The sequence below is a fragment of the Coffea arabica genome, chromosome 5e (assembly GCF_036785885.1).
Source record: "Coffea arabica cultivar ET-39 chromosome 5e, Coffea Arabica ET-39 HiFi, whole genome shotgun sequence".
NCBI classification, from domain to species: domain Eukaryota; kingdom Viridiplantae; phylum Streptophyta; class Magnoliopsida; order Gentianales; family Rubiaceae; genus Coffea; species Coffea arabica.
This window is the reverse complement of record NC_092318.1, coordinates 45190525-45211122: the sequence shown is the minus strand read 5'-3', so window position 1 is coordinate 45211122 and position 20598 is coordinate 45190525. Positions and strand designations below refer to the sequence as shown.

The window sequence follows — 20598 nt, the reverse complement described above, 5'->3', positions numbered from 1 at the left end:
ATCTTACCCGTGTGGCAACTTGTCCTACATAATAATTTGTCATATAATTGATGAGAGAAACAATTAAGTATTCATGGTATCATATCATGTGGCCATGAAAAGCACCATAATAATATTCTAACATAATTTGCAGGCTTATTTACAAACGTAAATCCAATTTTCATCACCTAACCATTGTTTACATTAATATTCTTTCAACATCGTAGGTTGATAGGGTGATGATGGCTAATCTGAGAGCTGTTATTTCTATTAGTTTATTTAGTGTAATCAATGCATTAAGATGAAAGCCAAAAGAAATTTGATGTAGAAAGGTTTTGCATTGTCATGCTGTGCCACTTGATGTTGATTATTATAACCAGGGGAAAAAAAAAACAACTTGATATTGATTATGGTTCGAGACAGCGGGAAAGCCAGAGATGTTGCCGTTATTTATAAGAAGATCAAGTTTATTTGTTCATTTGGTCCTTCACTATTACCTACCCATCAACTTCCAAATTACTATTAAATAAACATTTATATTTATTCTAATGTTCCTCTTTTACAAAAAAATTTATTATGCAGGCCATTGTATCAACTATAAACGCTACATCAGATACCCAAAAACTTATTTACAATCTCATATCAATATCAGATTTTACTTAATACACAACAATATTCATCAATATTCCTAAATTTTAATTCCATGGCTACCACTTTCTTAATACAAAATAATCTAAACAATCACTAGTAATATCAATATCCATTATATTCCATTAGCACAGAGCTCAAAATTAATTAAACTCTCTCTAGAGGAATAATATCAATAATTGTAAATAAAAAATAGAAACACAATGCAATTATAAATATATACCAAGAACACTTTTTTTTCATGACAACCATAACAGCATAACCTATATTTAGTTCATTTTCCACTTCTTATCCTTAATTTTTATTTTTGATCACTATCACTATCTTCATCTTGATCTAGATTGATAATGAAATTAGCACTCAATTTATCATTTGACAATTTCAAATTTGCTAATGCCTATCAAAAATTGGAAACAAAAATGGGCGCAAGGAAACCATTTAATAATAATGAAATATCGGGAATTGAGAATAGATACCAAGATATATAAGTATTTGTGGTTTGGTATGTATGGTGATTTATTAGTGGCGAAAGTGCACATTTGGTTGATAATAATAAATAAACGAGTTTAAAAAGAAAATAAATGTAGGAAGAAGAGGATAAATAATTAAATGAAAAAAGCTGTAGTTTGAATTATTGGTTGAAAATAGATGAGAGAGTTTTAATATTTGATAGAGTTTTCAATTAGTTGACAATTAATGAAGGGCATTGTTGTGCTTTTATCAAACCAAGGGAGATCTCCGTAATTATGTAAACCTTAAGAGAGTTGAATGAAATTGTCAAAAACCTAAGGAATTTTTAATAGATAATTTTTTTTTTTTTTTTACAAATTTGTCTATTGAAAATTAATGAAGGGATTGTTGTCCTTTTCTGAAACCAAGGGAGGTCTCCGTAATTACGTAAACCTCAAGAGAGTAGAGTGAAATTGTCAAAAATCTAAGGAATTTTTAATAGATAAATTTTTTTTACAAATTTGTCTATAAAAACTCTTTAAAAATACCCCAAAATTTTAAAATAGACATCCCAAAACATTTCAAAACCCCATGAATATTTTTTTGCCTTTCTTCTTCTTTCTCTTTCCCCACATTAGTCGGTCGGCACTTCTGCTGACATCTTTTCTGGCGTCGATAATAGCGCAACCCTCCCCCTTTTTTTCCTTCTCTCCTTCTCTCTCCTTCTGCCTCTTTCCCCTTCTCTTCTCTCCCTCCCTCCCTCCCTCCTTCTCCTCCTTTACCTCTCTTAAACAAATTCAAGAGTTGACTTGACGTGTTGCTGCCCCACCCCACAAGGTTATCAAGTCCTTGGTTGCTGCCCCACAGTAGACCAAGTCAAGTCAACGCGAAACTGGACAAGATCCGAGCGAGTATAAGTAGTAGTAGCATTTGTACGAGGCCTTACGCCTTCAGCTACGGCCTCCCAATCCCAGTCCATACTACAGTGCATTTCTTGGAGGAGTAATAATCAGTTCTAGCTTGCTTTCCTCTGTCAACAGAGAAATCAAAGCAAAAAACAAGTCAATTAGAGATGGACAAGGCAATAGAACTTGGAGTAGGATTTATCTTTACATATGTGCTGCAGTTGATCGATGAGAACCGCAAATTGATGAGCGGTACCGATGCCAAAATCAAGGAGCTTACGGACAACCTCGTTCTACTGAAGAAATTCATGGAGTTGTACACTGACGAGTACTACAAAGACGACATCCTGAGGGGGCTGGCGGACGAGATCAGGAATCGGGTGCATGAAGTTGAAGATGTCCTGGAAACCCACATCGTCGAGGTGTCACGGTTCAAAAACAAGAATTTCGTTGGGAAAGTGGTGGGCTTGTGGGATCGCCTAGAAAACACACGGAACTTGGGCAAAGCCATTCGTGAGCTGACTGAAAAGGTGAAGAAGGCGTGCAATGACAACAAGGACATTGGCGTCCGCATCATAACAAGCGGAATATGTGATCCTATTCCCGCAGACAATTATACGGTACAATTCCATCCTCTTTCTATCAAAATTTTTACGTCCATCTTGAAGAAAAGCTCATATTTTGTCCGTAGAGGGGGTATTTCTTGTTTCGACCATTTGTAGTTTTTTTTTTTTTAAAATTTTGTTTTGTATTTAATTCTTTTCCTCTGTGCCTAGAAATTTTTGCAAGGGACAAAGTAGGATATATTGCCGATTTGTGATTTGATCGATTGAACCACCAATTCAGTCTGATTTTTGAAACGATGATTGTAGAGGAAAGTAGTTCACATCCATTTTATTTAAAGGGATAATTGCAGAAACCTCCCCTGAGATTTCTGACATTTGCACTGACCTCCCCTCTAGGTTTAGAAATTGCATTCACCTCCCCTGAACAGTAACAATTCGTTGCAGAAACCTCCTTGACAGCTTTTGTAGAAGTGAGATAAGAATTTTCTTCCAATTTTGCCCTTACTTGCTTGACAATTATTATTTGCTTGACAATTGCTTAACTAATTATCTAATTAGTTAATAGTTAAGTTAATAGTTAAACTAATTAACTATTAACTAATTAACTAATTATTTAATTAATTAATTAACTAATTATCTAATTAACTATTAACTAATTAACTAATTATCTAATTAATTAATTAACTAATTATCTAATTAACTAATTAACTAAAGCTGTTGTCTGTCCGAAACTAACAAACTATTTGTATGTTAAACTAATTAACTAATTAGCTGCTTAACTAATTAACTAATTAACTAACTAACTAATTAACAAACTATTTGCATGTTAAATTATATGCAGTACGCATTACCTATTTAAAGTATCGGCTCTTTATAGGTATTTTACTTTCAAATATTTAATTTATGATAAAACTATCAATGTTTGTAAGTAAAATTCAAAAAGTGTTACAGTAATATTCTTACAAAAAGGGAGGGGCATAGGACCATAAATTAAATGTTTGAAATTAAAAATATTGATATTACTGTAACACTTTTTGAATTTTACTTACAAACATTGATGTTTTTATCATAAATTAAATGTTTGAAAGTAAAATACCCATAAAGAGCCGATACTTTAAATAGATAATGCGTACTGCATATAGTTTAACATGCAAATAGTTTGTTAATTAGTTAGTTAGTTAATTAGTTAATTAGTTTAACATGCAAATAGTTTGTTAGTTTCGGATAGACAACAGTTTTAGTTAATTAATTAATTAGATAATTAGTTAATTAGATAAACAGAAATTAGTTAATTAGTTAATTAATTAATTAGATAATTAGTTAGTTAATTAATTATTTAGTTTAACATGCAAATAGTTTGTTAGTTTCGAATAGACAACAACTTTAGTTAATTAGTTAATTAGTTAATTAGATAAACAAAAATTAGTTAATTAATTAATTAGATAATTAGGTAGTTAATTAGTTAAGCAGTTAATTAGTTAATTAGTTTAACATGCAAATAGTTTGTTAGTTTCGGACAGACAACAGCTTTAGTTAATTAGTTAATTAGATAATTAGTTAATTAGTTAATTAGATAAATAGAAATTAGTTAATTAATTAATTAGATAATTAGTTAATAGTTAATTAGTTTAACTATGCAGAAATAGTTTGATTAGTTAATAACTATTAACAATTAGATAATTAGTTAATTAGATAATTTGTTATTTATTAATTAGATTATTAGTTATTTAGTTATTTAGTTAATTAGTTAAACTATGCAGAAATAGTTAATTTAGTGTAATTTTTATTAACAAATGTTTTGTTGGGTTTGATGAAAGTACTCATCACATTCATTTGGTAAAATTAAATCATGTCAGGGGTACTTTAGTAAATTGACCCACTTTTGCTTATTAAATTGCCTCCAACTTTTGATAGGGGAGGTCAGTGCTATTTCAAAATTGATAGGGGAGGTCCATGCTATTACTATAAAAGTCAGGGGAGGTTTCTGCAATTATCCCTTATTTAAATTATATATAAAAATAATACAAAGCAAACACTGGATGTGTTGTTTGGATCGAGGAAGGAAAGCAAAAAAGAGGAAAAATTCCAGTGTCAGTTGACTAAAATAAATGAAAAAAAAGTGTATTTAGAAAATTTTAATTTATTTCATTTAATTTGAAGTTGCTTATTGAAGTTGCTCTAGAGGAAGGAGGAAATGAAAGAAGGGCAGCTGGGGAAGGAGGGGAGGGTAAAACTGTTGGGAGTAGGGGAAGGAAGGGGGAGTGTAGCATGGGAGGGCGAGGCTGGCAGCAGAGAGGGGACGGGTTGAAAAGTTTCACCACTTTTTTTTTGGGTGGAAATTTACTGTCAATAAAAACACGCATGAACATTCTAATTAGTTAATTATATAAAAGGGTGTTATGAAAAAAATTCTAAATTACTAAATTAAACTCCCGAAGGTAATGTGATTTTCAAAATGAAAGAAGGAAAGCAGGTTAACCTTGTGTAGATCTTAAGACTCTCACTGGCTTCATTAGTTGTCATCCTTTTGGTTCTTTACTGGGTATATTTTAAAAGATTTTGTTTTCTGTTTTTGTATCCATATGAAAAATGTGCTCGGTGTTATTTTGTTTGCAAAAAATGCAAATATTAATGCTAAAATATTGGAGTATTAATAGTAGGTCCACCTCTTGTGAATCATACTGTTAAGAATCTCATAAAAGACCTATATATATATATATTTATATAAGACACAACCCTTAATTAATTAATAGAAGAAAACCACAAAATAGAAGAAAACCATATTAAATATAAAAAGGGTTAACTCTTACCTGCGAAATATGGACTTACTAGTTTTACTGACAAAGAGCAGCAAGGTGCAACTGAGGAAATCAGTTGCATACTCTTGGATGTCTTATGACTCTCTTCTCCTTGCGAGTAATAATCGGTTATTGTGCCAATGCAAATTGCGCCTGCCATCTTCACAATTGAATTGTTGATACATTTATCTGGATCCATCCTGTCGTCTGCATTTTAAACTCGCCCCTTATTCCTTAAAATTTGTCTCTGATTCCTTTATTAAATTTAAGGTGTAGAGCTTCAAAGTTTTAGCCCTTAATATCTTCTGGTTCAACTCTTTCAATTCGTCATTGATTCCTTTACTTTCATGCAAATAGCCTGCATGCAATCAATGGGGAGACAGAATCATTGGGTTTGAGGATGCAGCTGACATGGTACTGGACCTTCTTGGCATACCCAAACTAGACCCAGGCAGGTCCGACGCAAGGGAGCAGAGCACATCGGAGGCAGAGCAACACAGTGACGAAAACCCGCTTGAAATAGTGTCAAGGGAGCAGAGCACATCGGAGGCAGAGCAACATGGTGACGAAAACCCGCTTGAAATAGTGTCAATTCATGGCATGCTTGGACTCGGGAAGACAACGCTTGCAAGAAAGGTGCTGAATGACCCTCAAGTTGAATATCATTTTTTCACTCGCATATTTGTCAGTGTTTCGAAGGATTACAACAAGAAAGAAGTGCTTCTTAGTATACTAAGTGCCTTCATCAAGGACATTAGGGATCGTAACATGTCGGTGCCAGAATTAGTTGCCGAGGTCCGAAAGACACTGAAGTACAAGTATTTGATTGTCATGGACGATGTTTGGGATACAAAAGCATGGGAAGATCTCAAGGGTGCTTTTCCAGATTATAACAAGGGCAGTAGGGTGTTGATAACTACTCGGCAAGAGTCTGGCCAAGCGTGCTGCAACAAAGACTGATCCCTACCTGTTGCGATTTATGACTATAGAAGAAGCTGAAGAATTACTAAGGACGAAGGTTTTCAATGAAAATGAATGCCCAGAGAAGCTGCAACCTGCTGAATCAAGAATTCTGAAAAAATGTGGCGGGCTACCATTAGCAATAGTGGTAACAGCAGGTATTCTGAGGAATGATCCAGAAAACGAGAAGTGGTGGGAGAGCAAGGCTCAAAAATCACTTAGCATGGATGAGTTAGACAGTGACAGCCAGAAACAATTAGTGGATGATTTAATAAGACGGAGTTATGATAACTTGCGTCACGTATACAAGTCATGTTTTCTATACCTTGGTGTCTTCCCTGAAGACTTGGAGATCCAAGTTTCAAAATTGTTCCAGTTGTGGATAGCGGAAGGCTTCATTCCCCAGATTAAGGGAGAAAGTATGGAGGAAACAACAGAGAGATGTTTGCGGGAATTGGTTGACAGGAACTTAGTGATGGTGAGGCAGAGAACCTTAAGTGGTCGGATTAAGACGTGTTTAGTCCATGATACGCTGCGTGACTTCTGCAAAAGGACAGCCAAAGCTGAAAATCTTTTCCAAGAATGTGACATGGGGACGGTTTCATCTTCCAGCCGTCGCCTTTTCTGCATTAATTCTCAATTCTCGAACTACATTTCCAGTCAACAACCTGCTCAGAATGTCCGTTCATTCTTGAGTTTTGGCCAGGAAGAAACTACACTGAACCAAGATCTCTACCCAAATGTATTTAAGCAGTTCAATCTACTCCGAGTGTTGGATATTCTGTCCATCAAGCTCCCTGGACCTCGTTTTCCAGTCCAACTGCCTAACCTTGTTCTCCTAAAGTTCATTGCCATCTGTTGTGAGCTCAAGATCCTTCCCAAAAAAATGTCTAGCCTGCTTAACTTGCAAACTCTTGTAGTTCGCACCACATCCCCTACCCTTGCAATAGAAGCAGACATTTGGGCAATGAAAAAGTTAAGGCATCTACATACTAATTCCTCCACAACCTTGCCTAAATGTTCAGATCAATCTCCTGGAGGTGAAAACCTACAAACTCTATCTACTGTTTCACCTGAAAGTCTTACAAAAGAAGTGTTTAAAAGGGCTAAAAACCTTAAGAAGCTCGGCATACGTGGGAAGTTGCACGATCTTGTGGAGGCCAATGGCGAGTCTAGTTTGTTTGACAGTCTTTGCGAAGTGGATTCGCTTGAAAATTTGAAGCTATATGGTGATGATGTAAACTCCAAGCTGCTTGCCCTTCCTCAGGCACACAAATTCCCACGAAAGCTGACAAGGCTGAGTCTGCATAATACAAGTCTAGATTGGAATTACATGTCTATACTCGGAAACCTTAGGTATCTTGAGGTGCTCAAGTTGAAGGACTATGCCTTTAAGGGAGATTATTGGAAGACTAAACAAGGGGGTTTTCCTTCTCTGAAAGTTTTCTTCATTGGAGCTACAGATTTAAAGCGTTGGGACGCTAAAGCCAATGACTTCCCAGAACTCAAATGCCTTATTCTCAAGCAGTGCAAAACACTTGAGCGGATCCCAGCTGACTTTGTTCACATGAAGAAGCTCGAGATGATCAAAGTTGAACATACCAAGGATTCGGTAGTTTCATCTGCCAGGAGAATTGTGCAACTACAATTGGAAGTGCTTTTGCAGCAAAAGAGTAAAAAGGCTAGCCCTGTTAAGCTCATTGTTTATCCTCCAGAGTATTGAACGCCAAGCAAACTGCTCTGTAAGTGCTTCTTTAACAGGTTAGTAAACTTGTTCTGACTTCCACTCCTGAATCTTAATCCATCATCTTTTGCAAACTTGAAACAATGAATTTTGCAGGATTTCATGCTTGCTAGTTTTTGTCTTCTGCTCGCCCAAACGAATTCATAACTTGGAGGCACTGAAGCTTCTATCTCGATCTTTTGTGTTTCTTCTCCATTCTGCTGTAATAAAGGCCTGGTACCTATCTCCGGGCAACGACATTCTGCTGCTATGATCTCTTTGCTTGTTTTTCTTTCTCAGTATCTTTGAAAATGTCAAATTTTCTTTTGAACAATTGTTGTGATAGAAATAAGGCCGTAGATCTTGTGGCAAATTCAGTGATTGAAATAAGGTACAAGATATTCTCTTTCCACCAGGAAACTCTTGCTGCATTGAATCTAGAGTCTTGTACTTTTCTTCCTGTTAGAGGTTTGGTTTTAACCTCATCTTGTTTCTCTTGCTGTATTGTTAAGTTTATGTTGAATCTTGCTCTGATGTATTTTACCCTTCCTTGTGTTAATTGATGAAATTGCTATAGTTTTTCCTTGGAAACTACGGAAGAACTACGACATAGTAAAGTTGCTTTCACTTTGTATTACATTGAAGACTAGAGTCATGGTGATGAGAATTTAGGGAACACCAATGGTTATTTAGTACTATTGATCGGTTGCAACTTGAAATGAACCACCAATGGTTATGTTTATACCAATAGCTATAGCTCCGTACTTAATTCTATTGATCAGACTTATATTGCTTCCCATTTCTTAGTTCCTCATTATTAAGTTAAACTGCTAGCTTATCTTATGAGTTATGTCAATTTCCAATTTAATTAACCTACTTTAGTATAGACCGAGTCATTTTCGTAGAGCCAACTTTGGAAGTAAATAGACCAGGTTGGGTATCCTAATTTGGTTGAATAACTGATTCAATCTTCTTTTTTTTTTTTGTAAAAAAATTAACTGGATTAGAAAATGGTAGAGCAAATATTAAGATAATTCGTCATGCAAGAATTTTTTATCCCAAGAAAGAAAAAAAAATTTTAGTACTGGAGTATCAACTCCTCAAATACAGTTTACACAGAGGGCAAGTACCGCTGTCGTCCCTCGTTCACAATCTGCCTTGCAAGAATGCGAACCCAATTTACCAAGTTGCAAGATTAGGATAGAGTAGAAGTAAGGATGATGATTGACAAAATAATAATAATAATAATAATAATAATAGGTGCTAAATTAAAAAAATTAGAAAAAATTCTTGGTATGAGAAATATTGACTGGACTTTGGATTTGCTGGTAACAAGTTGGCTTGAAAACCATTTTGTGGTTGAGATCAGTCCCTAACTTTCCTCGAAGTTATGGACTGTGATCCAGTCATTTTACACTCAATTATCAGGTGAAACAATACATTGTCAAATGCACATGAAAAGAACATAGGTGATACTTAATCTACACCCCTATGACCCAAATCTATATTGGGTATAACTTTTAATACTAATAGTACAATTTATCAGTACTCGCAGTCCAAGTCATTAGTGCATTAAGGGTGTGAATTTAGATTGTAGGAGTATGGATTTAACCCATCCCAAAGAATAACTTGTGTCACTAAATTGTAGGCAATAAGATCACAATTTATTTGTATTCTATATTTTTTTTAGCTTTTTGTCTTTTGTATTGGATCTAAGATTTTTTTTTTTAAAAGTATTTGTATGTTGGATCTTGATTTCTTGGATCATTTCATCAAATCTCAGCATCGAATTTAAGCTTGAACCAATTGAATAGTAAATCTAGTGTTGACATGTACAAATTTTATTGGATTGCTGGTGATTTATTTAAATTCAAAATTTGTTAGAGTTTCATAATATAATCTTCATTATTTTTTAGATTAGCAAATCTAGTGATTCTTCAAATTTACTGTATATGTAACATGTATGATTAGAGCAGATTTCATGGAATAAAATTGTGTTTTTTAACTAAAAAGGATTACCAAATCTTACACAAATGGATATGTAGGGTTTGATTAACAGCTGCACATTAATCAGTTTGTTCCTTTTTTTTTTATGTTACATATATGTCTTAAAACACAAAGAGAGAAAAAAACTAAAAGTAGTTTTTTTTTTTTTTTTTTGTAAAAGAAAGATACTCTCAATTTACTTCCTTAGCCCAAAACGAAGAAATATAAAGTATTCATCGCTAGATCAACAATTTGACATCAAATTTTAGGTTCTCTACGAATTGGAGAGCATGCATGACAGGATTAAGTCTTGTGGAAATTGGAAAGCTACCTAATGAAATTAAAATTTCAACTTGATGGCCTTGTCAAAGCCTGCACAATAATAAAATTAAACCTAATTGCCAGTTAAAATGACCAAAATCCAATTCCAAGTACTGGAGCAGGGACTTTAGGTGTGCAATGGGTTACTTGATTCACCCTGTTCCCGAAGAGTTTGCTTGATCCGATATACCCGAATGGGATGGTTATTTTTTCACAAATAATTATGAATTTATAGACAGAGCAAGTAGGGTTGTATCCTCAGAGACTGAGTATATTTGTCTCTTAAGAAATCCAAGGTAACACAAGGGGTGATTTTGTAGAGACGACGACAATCAAATAAATTCAAATAAGGAAATAAAAATAAATAACTAACTAGAAATTAAACAACAATTCACTGAACTTAGAGTAACAATAATTAGAAGCCTAAATCAATTAACACAAGAAAACAATTAAAAATAAAATAAAGTAGACAACTAAAAACCAAATGGCAATTCACTAAAATCAAGATAATATTAATTAAAGATCTAGCCAAGAAATAACTTCAGCAATGGTTCACCTAATTGATCATTGATGCAAAGCCAATTCCAATTATTTACTGATAAATAGGTTATAACTGTCAAACAAGTGATGACAGTCAACCCCCCTCTTACTGTGTCGGTGATCAAGGTACGCCTGTTAATCACTGCTCTAATTAGGAAAATAATCCTAGGTACGCCCGTAAGATTTAATTCCCCAATTGCCTTACGTATTAGAGGAGCCCTATTCTAACCAAATAACGCATTACCAGGATTATTTCAGATTAGCCCGCGTATCCCGCTGACACAAATCTAATCGTGCCAGTTGTCACTAATTTAAGGCAATTAAACAATTACGGATTTAATGCCCTAATTGACAATAGATTATCAAATCAATTAATTATCCGGATCCAAAACAATCAATTAGTTGAATAACCATAAGCATAGTAATCAAGGAATATGCGAATACCAATAAATAAAAGAAAAAGATTAAATTAAATCGATCTCACAATTTTAGGCGACCCAAAGCATCCGTTGTTTCCTGACTAGAGTGAGGAAATTAGTTCATATTTGATGAACTAAGTCCACTGGAAATTTTAGCAAAAGTCACGGCCATTGTCTGCATTTTAGGAAGCTGCAATTCGTCGAACAATTAGAAAGCAAATGAAAGTCACAGGTAACAATTGAATCTCTTTATTGTTCCTAGCATCCGTAGAGCGAAGCCACTCAAAAGGTACAAGGCGGAAAAGTCAAAGAAGAAAGCCTCCAATCTCCTGACATGCGTGGAGATAAAAGCTACAATAAACTACAAAGAAAAGTCGAGAACCAGAGCTCAGATCTCCTGCCATGCGCCCCAGTTCCTAATCCAAAATTTAAAAGGGAATAAAGAAATTCTAAGCTAAGCTAGCCGCCCCTTCTTCTGCACAATTTTCTCTTATATCCTCATGCTCCGTGCGGCGGCTCCAGGCAGAAGAACACTTTAGTCAAAATGACCGAAAAGGGCTCGTGTCCCTTCTTCCAAAAATGCCCCTGCAAGCCTTCTATTTAATTTCTTTCCCGATGACTGTCAAAATAGCAGTAATTGTGGTAGTTTTGATCTACTCCCTGAAATAAGTGCAAATTAAGAAAAATGAGTAGAATCCAGCAATTAATCCATATCAAGTCAGGTAATAGGGAAAATTAATAATAAAATAAATGAATAAATTGCAACCTATCAATTCCCCCCACACCTAAACCATGCTTGTCCTCAAGCATAAGAATAGTAAACAGATACCTAAATTTGATAATGGCCATTGCTCTTTCTATCAAATTGCCAAGACACCAAGAAAATCATAAATCAAGCATCAGTGATAAAACTCCAAAGAACATCACCCCGGTTAGCTTTTAAACTACAAACTCCTTCAATTTCCAAATTAGCTAATTTAAGAAAAAGGAATGGCGCATAACATTTATCAGCAAACAATCCAAATATTAACCAAAGCCTCCATATTCAGTCCATAAATCAACAAGCTGACCTCTAACATACTACAAACCTGCACTTTTCTGTTTTTTTTTTTTTTTTGTAACAATTGATAACAATAACACGAAACGACTTAGTCTCTAGCCGTTGGAGCCTTTTGACGCGAACTCCAACATTTTTAGATGAAGGAGCCCGGTTACTCAACTCCTACCACTATACGACCACATACTCATAAAAAGTACTACTTTTTGACGCGAGAATCGACACTTTTAGGTGCAGATCCCCGGTTACTCAGTAGTAACTAATAGCGGAGTACAGTCAAGCTTATTCACAGCCAAACAACGCAAAAACGCGAAATAACAACACTAACAACCAAGCATAGGAGCAGCTCGCCTCATTATTGCCAAACATGGAGAACTGGAGTCAATATTGGACCAGTTCACATTAAAACGCCAACAGTCATTCCCTATACTTAGAAAAGTTAACAAAGAAATCAAGAGAGTCAAGCAGTCCGATATTCACCAAGGAGATGTCTTGGACCCAACCACATTAACTCGATATACATTTATTTTTTTAAAAAAAACTTGGCAAAAGTAGCATTAGAGGCAATAATCCAGCAAATTTTGGCATTCACATGACAGCTCATCACTAGAAAGAAAGGAAATGACTGAATGGAAATAAACAAAGAACAAACTAAAAGTTAAGGAAGCACCTAAAAACTAAAAATTACTAAAAACTAAAACACTGGCACCTCATTGCAAACCCCCCCCACACCTATAGGACACATTGTCCTCAATATGACAAATAAGCAACAAAAGTGGGAGAGAGGACAGCAAAACTTCCCTGAAGTCCGGTCAAAGTGGTGGGCGAGGCGGAAATGGAGGAGGAAAACCCGCATGATGCAAAAATTGCGCCAAATTCTGCGCTATGCCGGCTACATTGAGGTCAACGTTGAGCATCCGAGCCTCTAAATTCTGAACCTGCTCCCGGAGTTGTTGCCATTCAGGAGCCCCAGGTGGTGGAGGTGGTGGGGCGGAGGCAGACGGTCCAGCAGTGTCCTCGGCCGACCCAGGGAATGAAGAGGGCCCCGCCTGTGTCGAAGGCCGCGTACCCGGAGCTCGAACTGGTCCCGGAGGGGTAAACTGGTGGAAACCATTGGGCAGGCGCTCGACGACTCCCATTTTCTCTAAGCAGTCCACGTCTAGGAGCTCCATCTCGAAAGTCAAATGTAAGTCGTGGTCCTCCAGATTAAGAACTCCCAACTGCGTCGCCAAGTGGGTGATGTAGGACCCAAGAATCAGAGGTTTGTTCTTCTTGGTCAAAACAGTCTTGAACTGAGCCGCCAACCAACACCCCAAGTTGACCTTGATATTGTTCTTCATACTCCAGAGGAAGAAAAACTCAGGTCGAGAGAGTATACCGGAGCTGTCCTTGCGCCCTGAGTAGCTGTAGGCTAAGAATCGCTGAACGTATCGGGCACTAGGATCCTTAAGAAAGGAGCTCCTAGACCTAGAAGGGTCGTAGCGGTGCCGATCGACTGGCATTTCCTCCCACACATCATGGTAGTGGGAGAGAAATGGCTCTATGTAATCACAGGCACTCTCCGCATACTCCCTAGTTTCAGCATACTCTCTCGTGATAAATCCAAATGCCAGATTGAACTGGGTAATGGAGAAATTGAACTCCCTACCCATTAGACGGAAATGAATGACATTCGATGTGTCAACGGTGTATCTCGTAGGCAACTCGAACTCAAAGGTGGAGTAAAACTCCCGAATCAGCTCAACAAAAGCAGGGCAGGAGATATCAAGATACGGGCGCCACCCAATGGCGGTAAACATCTGATCGACCTCCTCCCGTATACCCAAGGCAGTCATAGTGATTTTCTGACAAGATTTGCAGGGTATAATACGCCTCTCACAGACCTTAGCGTATCTCTGCTGATCAGCGGGTCTGGTGAAGGTCAAGTGCCTCCCAAAGTGAGCCGGGGTATCTACCTGAGCACCCCTACCTCTACCCAAACGGGTTCGAGCACTAGAAGAGGAGGGTAGGTTGGTAGGTGAGTTTACAGGAATAGAGGCTTGTGGAGGGGGTTGAGACTGAGAGGCCCTAGACCTAGAGGAGGACTTGGGTCTCACCATTGCTGCCATAGTCAACTCACCCAACAAGATATATAGATTCCAACGATCACAGGGCCCAAATATAGAGTTGCCCGCACACTGAGCAAGCAGCAAAGATAGAATACCAGCAAAACAATCACCCCCAAATATATATCCAACCACCAGCAAAATAAAATATGCAATGTCCAACAAAAAGTAATAAGAACCCCAACTCACAGGCAAAAGTAAACGCGGGCCAACTAAGATTTCAACAAATGTCCCCAGGAATTTCACCAAATGCTACAGCAAAGCAAAGCAGTAGTAAAGCCGTAGCCCCAAGTATTAACCCAGGCACCAGAAAGATTCCAAACCTCTAAAGAAAAGCAACAGAGGATTAAAATTCCAAGGAACAAAGCAAGTAAAGGAGCCTTAGGTGGAAACTCAGTTCACTGAAGTTAACAATCAATCCGGGGAGCAAATCAATCCGGACAGGAGGCAGAGACTCGCACAAATAAATAGACCCAAAATCACAGATAAAGCTCTTTCCACATCGATGATTTAAATCAACAGGCAATTAAAATAGACCCCTGTGAAAGCAGAACTGGAATCGATGGACAGAACACCCCAAACAATGGAAATAAATTTGCCCAATTGTGACGAATAGCTCAACTGGCACAAATACCACCCCAGGCAACCCACAACCACAGAAATAGTCCAACTTCGCCACAGAGATCCAGGTTTATCGAAATCCAGACAATTTCCAACAACTTACTTGAATTAAAGCACTAATTGAAGCGACAGATGTGAGCCACGCAGATTCCAAGCCTGTTTGACGGATCGGCGGAGCTGGGGAAAAGGAGAGCCAGAGAGAGAGACGCGAGGGGAAGTGGTTCTAGCAAGAAAGAAAGAAAGAAAAAGCGAATTTAAAAAAAAAAATCTATTTGAGCTACGGTGAGAAAATTTTATTCTTATTATTTCTTTTTTTGTGTTTTTTTTTGTTTTGTAAAATCTCTTCTTTTTTTTTTTTTTGAATCCTTACCGTTCCCGCGTACGTGACGTGGGCACGTCAAGAGGGTAGGAACCCCTTCTGTCGATTCTGATCGTGAGTTCTCCATGCGTCATGACGCGGGCGCGTCATAAGGATCGAAACCCTTTCTAACGATTCTGACCGTGAGCGCTCCATACGTTATCACGCAGGCGCGTCATGACAGACGAACACCTACAAATCAGCAAAAATGAAAATTGAAACCCAAAATCAGTCCAATTCAAGGAAAACCTATTTAACTATCGCACAAAATCAAACAAACAATTAAAAGAGATTGGGTTACCTCCCAATAAGCGCCTTTCTTTGATGTCTTTGGCTAGACATGGTAAAGTGTCACTGATTAGGACACGGTGGTGCGTCTAGACTTATTGTCTCCACTTCTCCACTTGAAAAACTTTCGTAATAATGTTTGAGACGGTGTCCATTCACCACAAACTTATTGTCTGATTTAGCACTCTGGATTTCAACTGCACCATAGGGAAAAACGTGAGTCACAGTGAAAGGTCCAATCCAACGGGAACGTAACTTACCTGGGAATAGCTTGAGCCTAGATTGGTACAGGAGGACCTTCTGACTAACTTCAAAGGTTTTTCTTGAAATTTGTTGATCATGAAATGTCCGGCTTCTCTCCTTATAAATTAATGCATTTTCGTAGGTTTCGTTCCGAATCTCCTCCAATTCTTGCAATTTCAACTTTCGTTGGGCACCGGCCTCCTCTAAGTTCATGTTGCATTGCCTAATCGCCCAAAAAGCTTTGTGCTCGAATTCCACTGGAAGGTGACATGGCTTCCCAAATACCAACCTGTACGGCGACATCCCTATTGGAGTCTTGTACGTCGTCCGATAGGCCCAGAGTGCATCTTCCAACCGTTGACTCCAATCTTTCCTATCGGGGCGCACCATTTTTTCCAAGATGGATTTGATTTCCCGGTTCGATACCTCTGCTTGACCATTGGTCTGAGGGTGGTACGACTTTGAGACCCTGTGGAGTACACCATACTTGCGAAACAACGCAGCTATGATTTTGTTGCAGAAGTGCATTTCCCTATCACTGACAATAGCTCTTGGCATTCCAAATCGCACAAAAATATTAGACCTGATAAAATCTGCAACTACTTTCGAGTCATTAGTCCTAGTGGTCTTAGCCTCCACCCATTTAGACACATAATCAACTGCCAGCAAAATATATATAAAACCAAAGGAAGTAGGAAAAGACCCCATGAAATCTATACCCCAAACATAAAAAATTTCAACAAAAATCAACGGGACTTGGGGCATATGATCTCTACGGGCTATATTACCTACCCTTTGACAGCGATCACATGACTTACAGAACACATAGGCATCCTTAAACAATAAAGGCCAATAAAATTCACTTTCTAAAACCTTATGAGCAGTTCTCTTGGGTCCAAAATGACCTCCACATGCAAAAGTATGACAAAAAGCTAAAATCGATTGAAATTCCACTTCACTTTCACATCTCCGTATCACTTGATCTGCACATCTCTTCCACAGGTACAGGTCATCCCAAATGAAGTACTTGGCGTCGCTCTTCAATTTATCCCTCTTCGATTTTGGCTAACCTGCAGGAAAATTACCCGTTACTAGATAATTGACTAAATCAGCATACCAAGGCAATTGAGAATTTAAGGAAAATAAATGCTCTTCAGGGAATGCATTTTTCAACGGCTCGCTCTCCTCCCCAACTGGTATGTGACTCAAATGGTCAGTTACTAGATTCTCTGAGCCTTTTTTATCCCTCATCTCTAAGTCAAATTCCTGCAGTAGCAATATCCACCTGATGAGCCTCGGTTTGGCATCCTTCTTGGTCATTAGGTACCTTAATGCTGCATGATCAGAAAATACAATTACTTTAGCACCTAACAAATATAACCTGAATTTTTCTAAAGCAAAAATTACTGCTAGAAGCTCCTTCTCAGTAGTGGAGTAATTCAGTTGAGCTCCGTTCAATGCTCGGGACGCATAGTAGATGACATGGGCTGCCTTTCCCATTCTTTGCCCCAGCACAGCCCCTACAGCATGATCACTGGCATCGCACATGATCTCAAATGGTAGACTCCAGTCAGGGGGCTGGATGATTGGGGGTGAGGTCAACAACTCTTTCAATTTGACGAAGGCTTTCTCACATTTGTCATTGAATTCGAAGGTCACCTCCTTTTGTAAGAGTTGGAACAACGGGGCCCCAATTTTTGAAAAATTCTTGATGAACCTTCGATAGAAACCTGCATGTCCAAGAAAAGAACGTACATCCCGCACACTCGCGGGGTAAGGCAAAGCAGATATAATATCTATTTTCGCCCTGTCAACTTCAATACCCTTAGACGACACAACATGATCTAAGACTATCCCGTGGTCAACCATAAAATGACATTTTTCTCAATTGAGCACAAGATTAGTCTCTATACACCTTATCAGGATCAATTTCAGATTATCTAGATATGTATCAAAACTATCACCATACACACTGAAATCATCCATGAAAACTTCAATTATTTTCTCCACATATTCAGAAAAAATACTTACCATACACCTCTGGAATGTTGCAGGTGCATTGCACAATCCGAATGGCATTCGTCTATAAACAAAGGTCCCGAACGGGCACGTGAAGGTTGTCTTCTCTTGATCCTCTGGTGCAATCGCTATCTGAAAATATCCTGAAAATCCATCCAAAAAGCAATAATAAGCTCTACAAGCCAATCGTTCAACCATTTGGTCAATGAAAGGGAGAGGAAAATGGTCCTTTTTTTGTGACGGCATTTAGCCTACGATAGTCAATACACTGCCTCCATCCAGTGGATTTGCGCACTGGCACGAGTTCACCCGTTTGGTTGGCTTCCACCGTCACTCCTGCCTTCTTCGGGACTATCTGGACCGGGCTCACCCAAGGACTATCTGATATTGCAAAAATAATCCCCACATATAGTAATTTCAAAATTTCTTTCTTCACCACTTCCATCATAAGGGGATTGAGCCTCCTTTGAGCCTGCCGAACAGGTTTAGCATCCTCTTCCAGTCTAATCCGGTGCATACAGATGGCTGGACTGATCCCCTTAATGTCTACGATTGTCCAACCTATCGCCTCTTTATACTCTCTAAGGACCCGAATCAGTTTCTCCTCCTGGATTTTTGACAGTGCCGATGAGATAATCACCGGGAGTGTCTCGTTGTCATCCAGATATGCATACTTCAGATGCTCTGGTAAGGGTTTCAACTCCAAAATAGGCGCCTGCACCACCGATGGCAATACCCTCTGGTGAGGTTCGGGAATGAACATAGGTGAAACTTCGTACCTTTTTGTGGAGGTTGGCAATGAGTGTAATGCTCCTATCGTGCATTTTAAATCTTCACTCCACTCCACCTCAAGAGCTGTCTCCAACTCGAGGTGCTTGGTCAAAACCACCTCCAACTCATCCCTGCCAACAGTTTCAAATACTTCCTGCACCGCAGGGTCAATAGCACTCACAGAGAAAATTGAGCTAAAGTTGGAGTTTGAGGGATATTTCATAGTATCAAAAATATTAAAGTGCACAATTTCTCCATCAAATTCCATGGATAAGGTACCCTTATTAACATCAATTTTTGTTTGTGCTGTGCTCATAAAGGGTCTACGTAATAATAAAGGTGAGGGATCGGGTGAGTGATCATCATCCATATCAAGTACATAAAAATCAGTTGGAAACACCAAATCATTAACTTTTACCAACACATCTTCAACCAACCCATCAGGATATGCATTGGTTCGGTCAGTTAATTGAATAATTATCCCAGTTTCTTTTAATGGACCTAGTTTTAGAGAAGCATAGATAGATTTAGCCATGACATTAATTGATACTCCCAGATCCAACATGGTTCTTCTAATCACAGTGTTGCCTATCCTATAGGGGATAGTAAACATACCTGGGTCCCCGCACTTGGGTAAACAGGACCGCTGACACATTCTCCCCAACAATGACCCTTTCATCTCCCCTTAACCGCCTTCGGTTGACACACAGGTCTCTTAGGAACTTGACATATTTTGGTACCTGTTTGATTGCGTCTAAGAGGGGGATATTTATCTCTACCTTACGAAACACCTCCAAGATCTCCTTCTCCTTATCCTGATTTTTCGATTTTTCTAACCTGCTAGGAAAAGAAAGCGGATTAGTTTTAACTGTAATTACTGGGTCTGGAAGTACCTTTTGACCTGCACCATTGCTGTCCTCCCTCTCAAGCTCATTTTCGATCTTTTTCTCATCCTTATCCTTAGGGATCACAGGTTCAGGCCCTTGAATTTCCTTCCCGCTCCTTAGGGTCATTACACTCACGTTCTTCGGATTTAATTCAGGCTGAGATGGCAATTTACCTTGGTTCTGGGAATCCAAACGGTTGATTGTTGTGGCCATTTGACTTATTTGATTCCTTATGTCCTACATTTCGGAGTCCGTCCTTTGCTGATTTTGCATAATGGTTGCCATCATTTGTTTCATCATCTCCTCCAAAGATGAACCAGAGCTTGGGGGCGGAGGTGGTCGGGGTTGGTATTGCTGCTGGTACCTTGGTTGCTTATTTGGCACGAAATTAGACTGCCTGTTCGGTGCAAAGTTGGGCTGCCTATTTCCTCCATAACTGAGGTTGGGATGATCTCTCCACTCGGGATTGTAGGTGCTAGAATAAGGGTCGTACTGCTTTCTTGGCGTGGGCACGTGGCCAGCCATGTTCACCTGTTCTGCAGTTTCTTCCTGAATCATTGGACACATGTCTGCAGAGTGACCCATACCAGTGCAAATCCCGCACACCTTGGTCTGAGATGCATTTCGTACAGCCAGTTGCCTAACAAACGAGGTCAACTCAGTTAGCTGCTGCTGGATAGAGGATGTCTCTACCTCATTCACCTTGCGTATTGGGATATCCTCCCTCGTACCGAATTGTTGTGAATTCTCTGTCATCCCCTCTATTAACTCCCGTGCTTCCCGACGGGTTTTGTTCACCAGTGCCCCTCCACTTGCAGCATCAATTATGCTCCTATCTCTGAAAAGGAGCCCCTCATAAAAATACTGTATGAGCAACTGCTTACTTATTTGGTGTTGGGGGCACTTGCTGCACAACTTCTTGAACCGTTCCTAATACTCATAGAGTGACTCCCC

General features: G+C 38.3%; 3 protein-coding genes across 4 annotated transcripts; 2 read left to right on the top strand and 1 right to left on the bottom strand.

The window, feature by feature from the left end:
- The first annotated feature begins 1841 nt into the window (after positions 1–1841).
- Positions 1842–7977, top strand: LOC113743339 (probable disease resistance protein RXW24L). The gene is made up of 2 exons (XM_072048763.1): positions 1842–2602; positions 5704–7977. The coding sequence occupies exons 1-2, from the start codon at positions 2150–2152 to the stop codon at positions 6304–6306; spliced, it is 1056 nt and encodes a 351-aa protein (XP_071904864.1). The 5' UTR covers positions 1842–2149; the 3' UTR covers positions 6307–7977.
- LOC140004401 (putative late blight resistance protein homolog R1C-3) lies at positions 6326–8588 on the top strand. 2 transcript variants are annotated; one of them, XM_072048762.1, is made up of 2 exons: positions 6326–8048; positions 8147–8588. In XM_072048762.1, exon 1 carries the CDS (start codon positions 6326–6328, stop codon positions 8027–8029), a length of 1704 nt encoding a protein of 567 aa, XP_071904863.1. In that variant the 3' UTR covers positions 8030–8048; positions 8147–8588. The 2 variants fall into 2 exon arrangements, with proteins under 2 accessions (XP_071904863.1, XP_071904862.1); XM_072048761.1 differs by having other exon boundaries at positions 6326–8067.
- A 7199-nt stretch (positions 8589–15787) lies between these two features.
- Positions 15788–16495, bottom strand: LOC140007062 (uncharacterized). Its single transcript, XM_072049761.1, has 2 exons — positions 15985–16495; positions 15788–15921 (listed from the first exon to the last, which is right to left on the bottom strand). Exons 1-2 carry the CDS (start codon positions 16493–16495, stop codon positions 15788–15790), a joined length of 645 nt encoding a protein of 214 aa, XP_071905862.1.
- Between the last annotated feature and the right edge of the window lie 4103 nt (positions 16496–20598).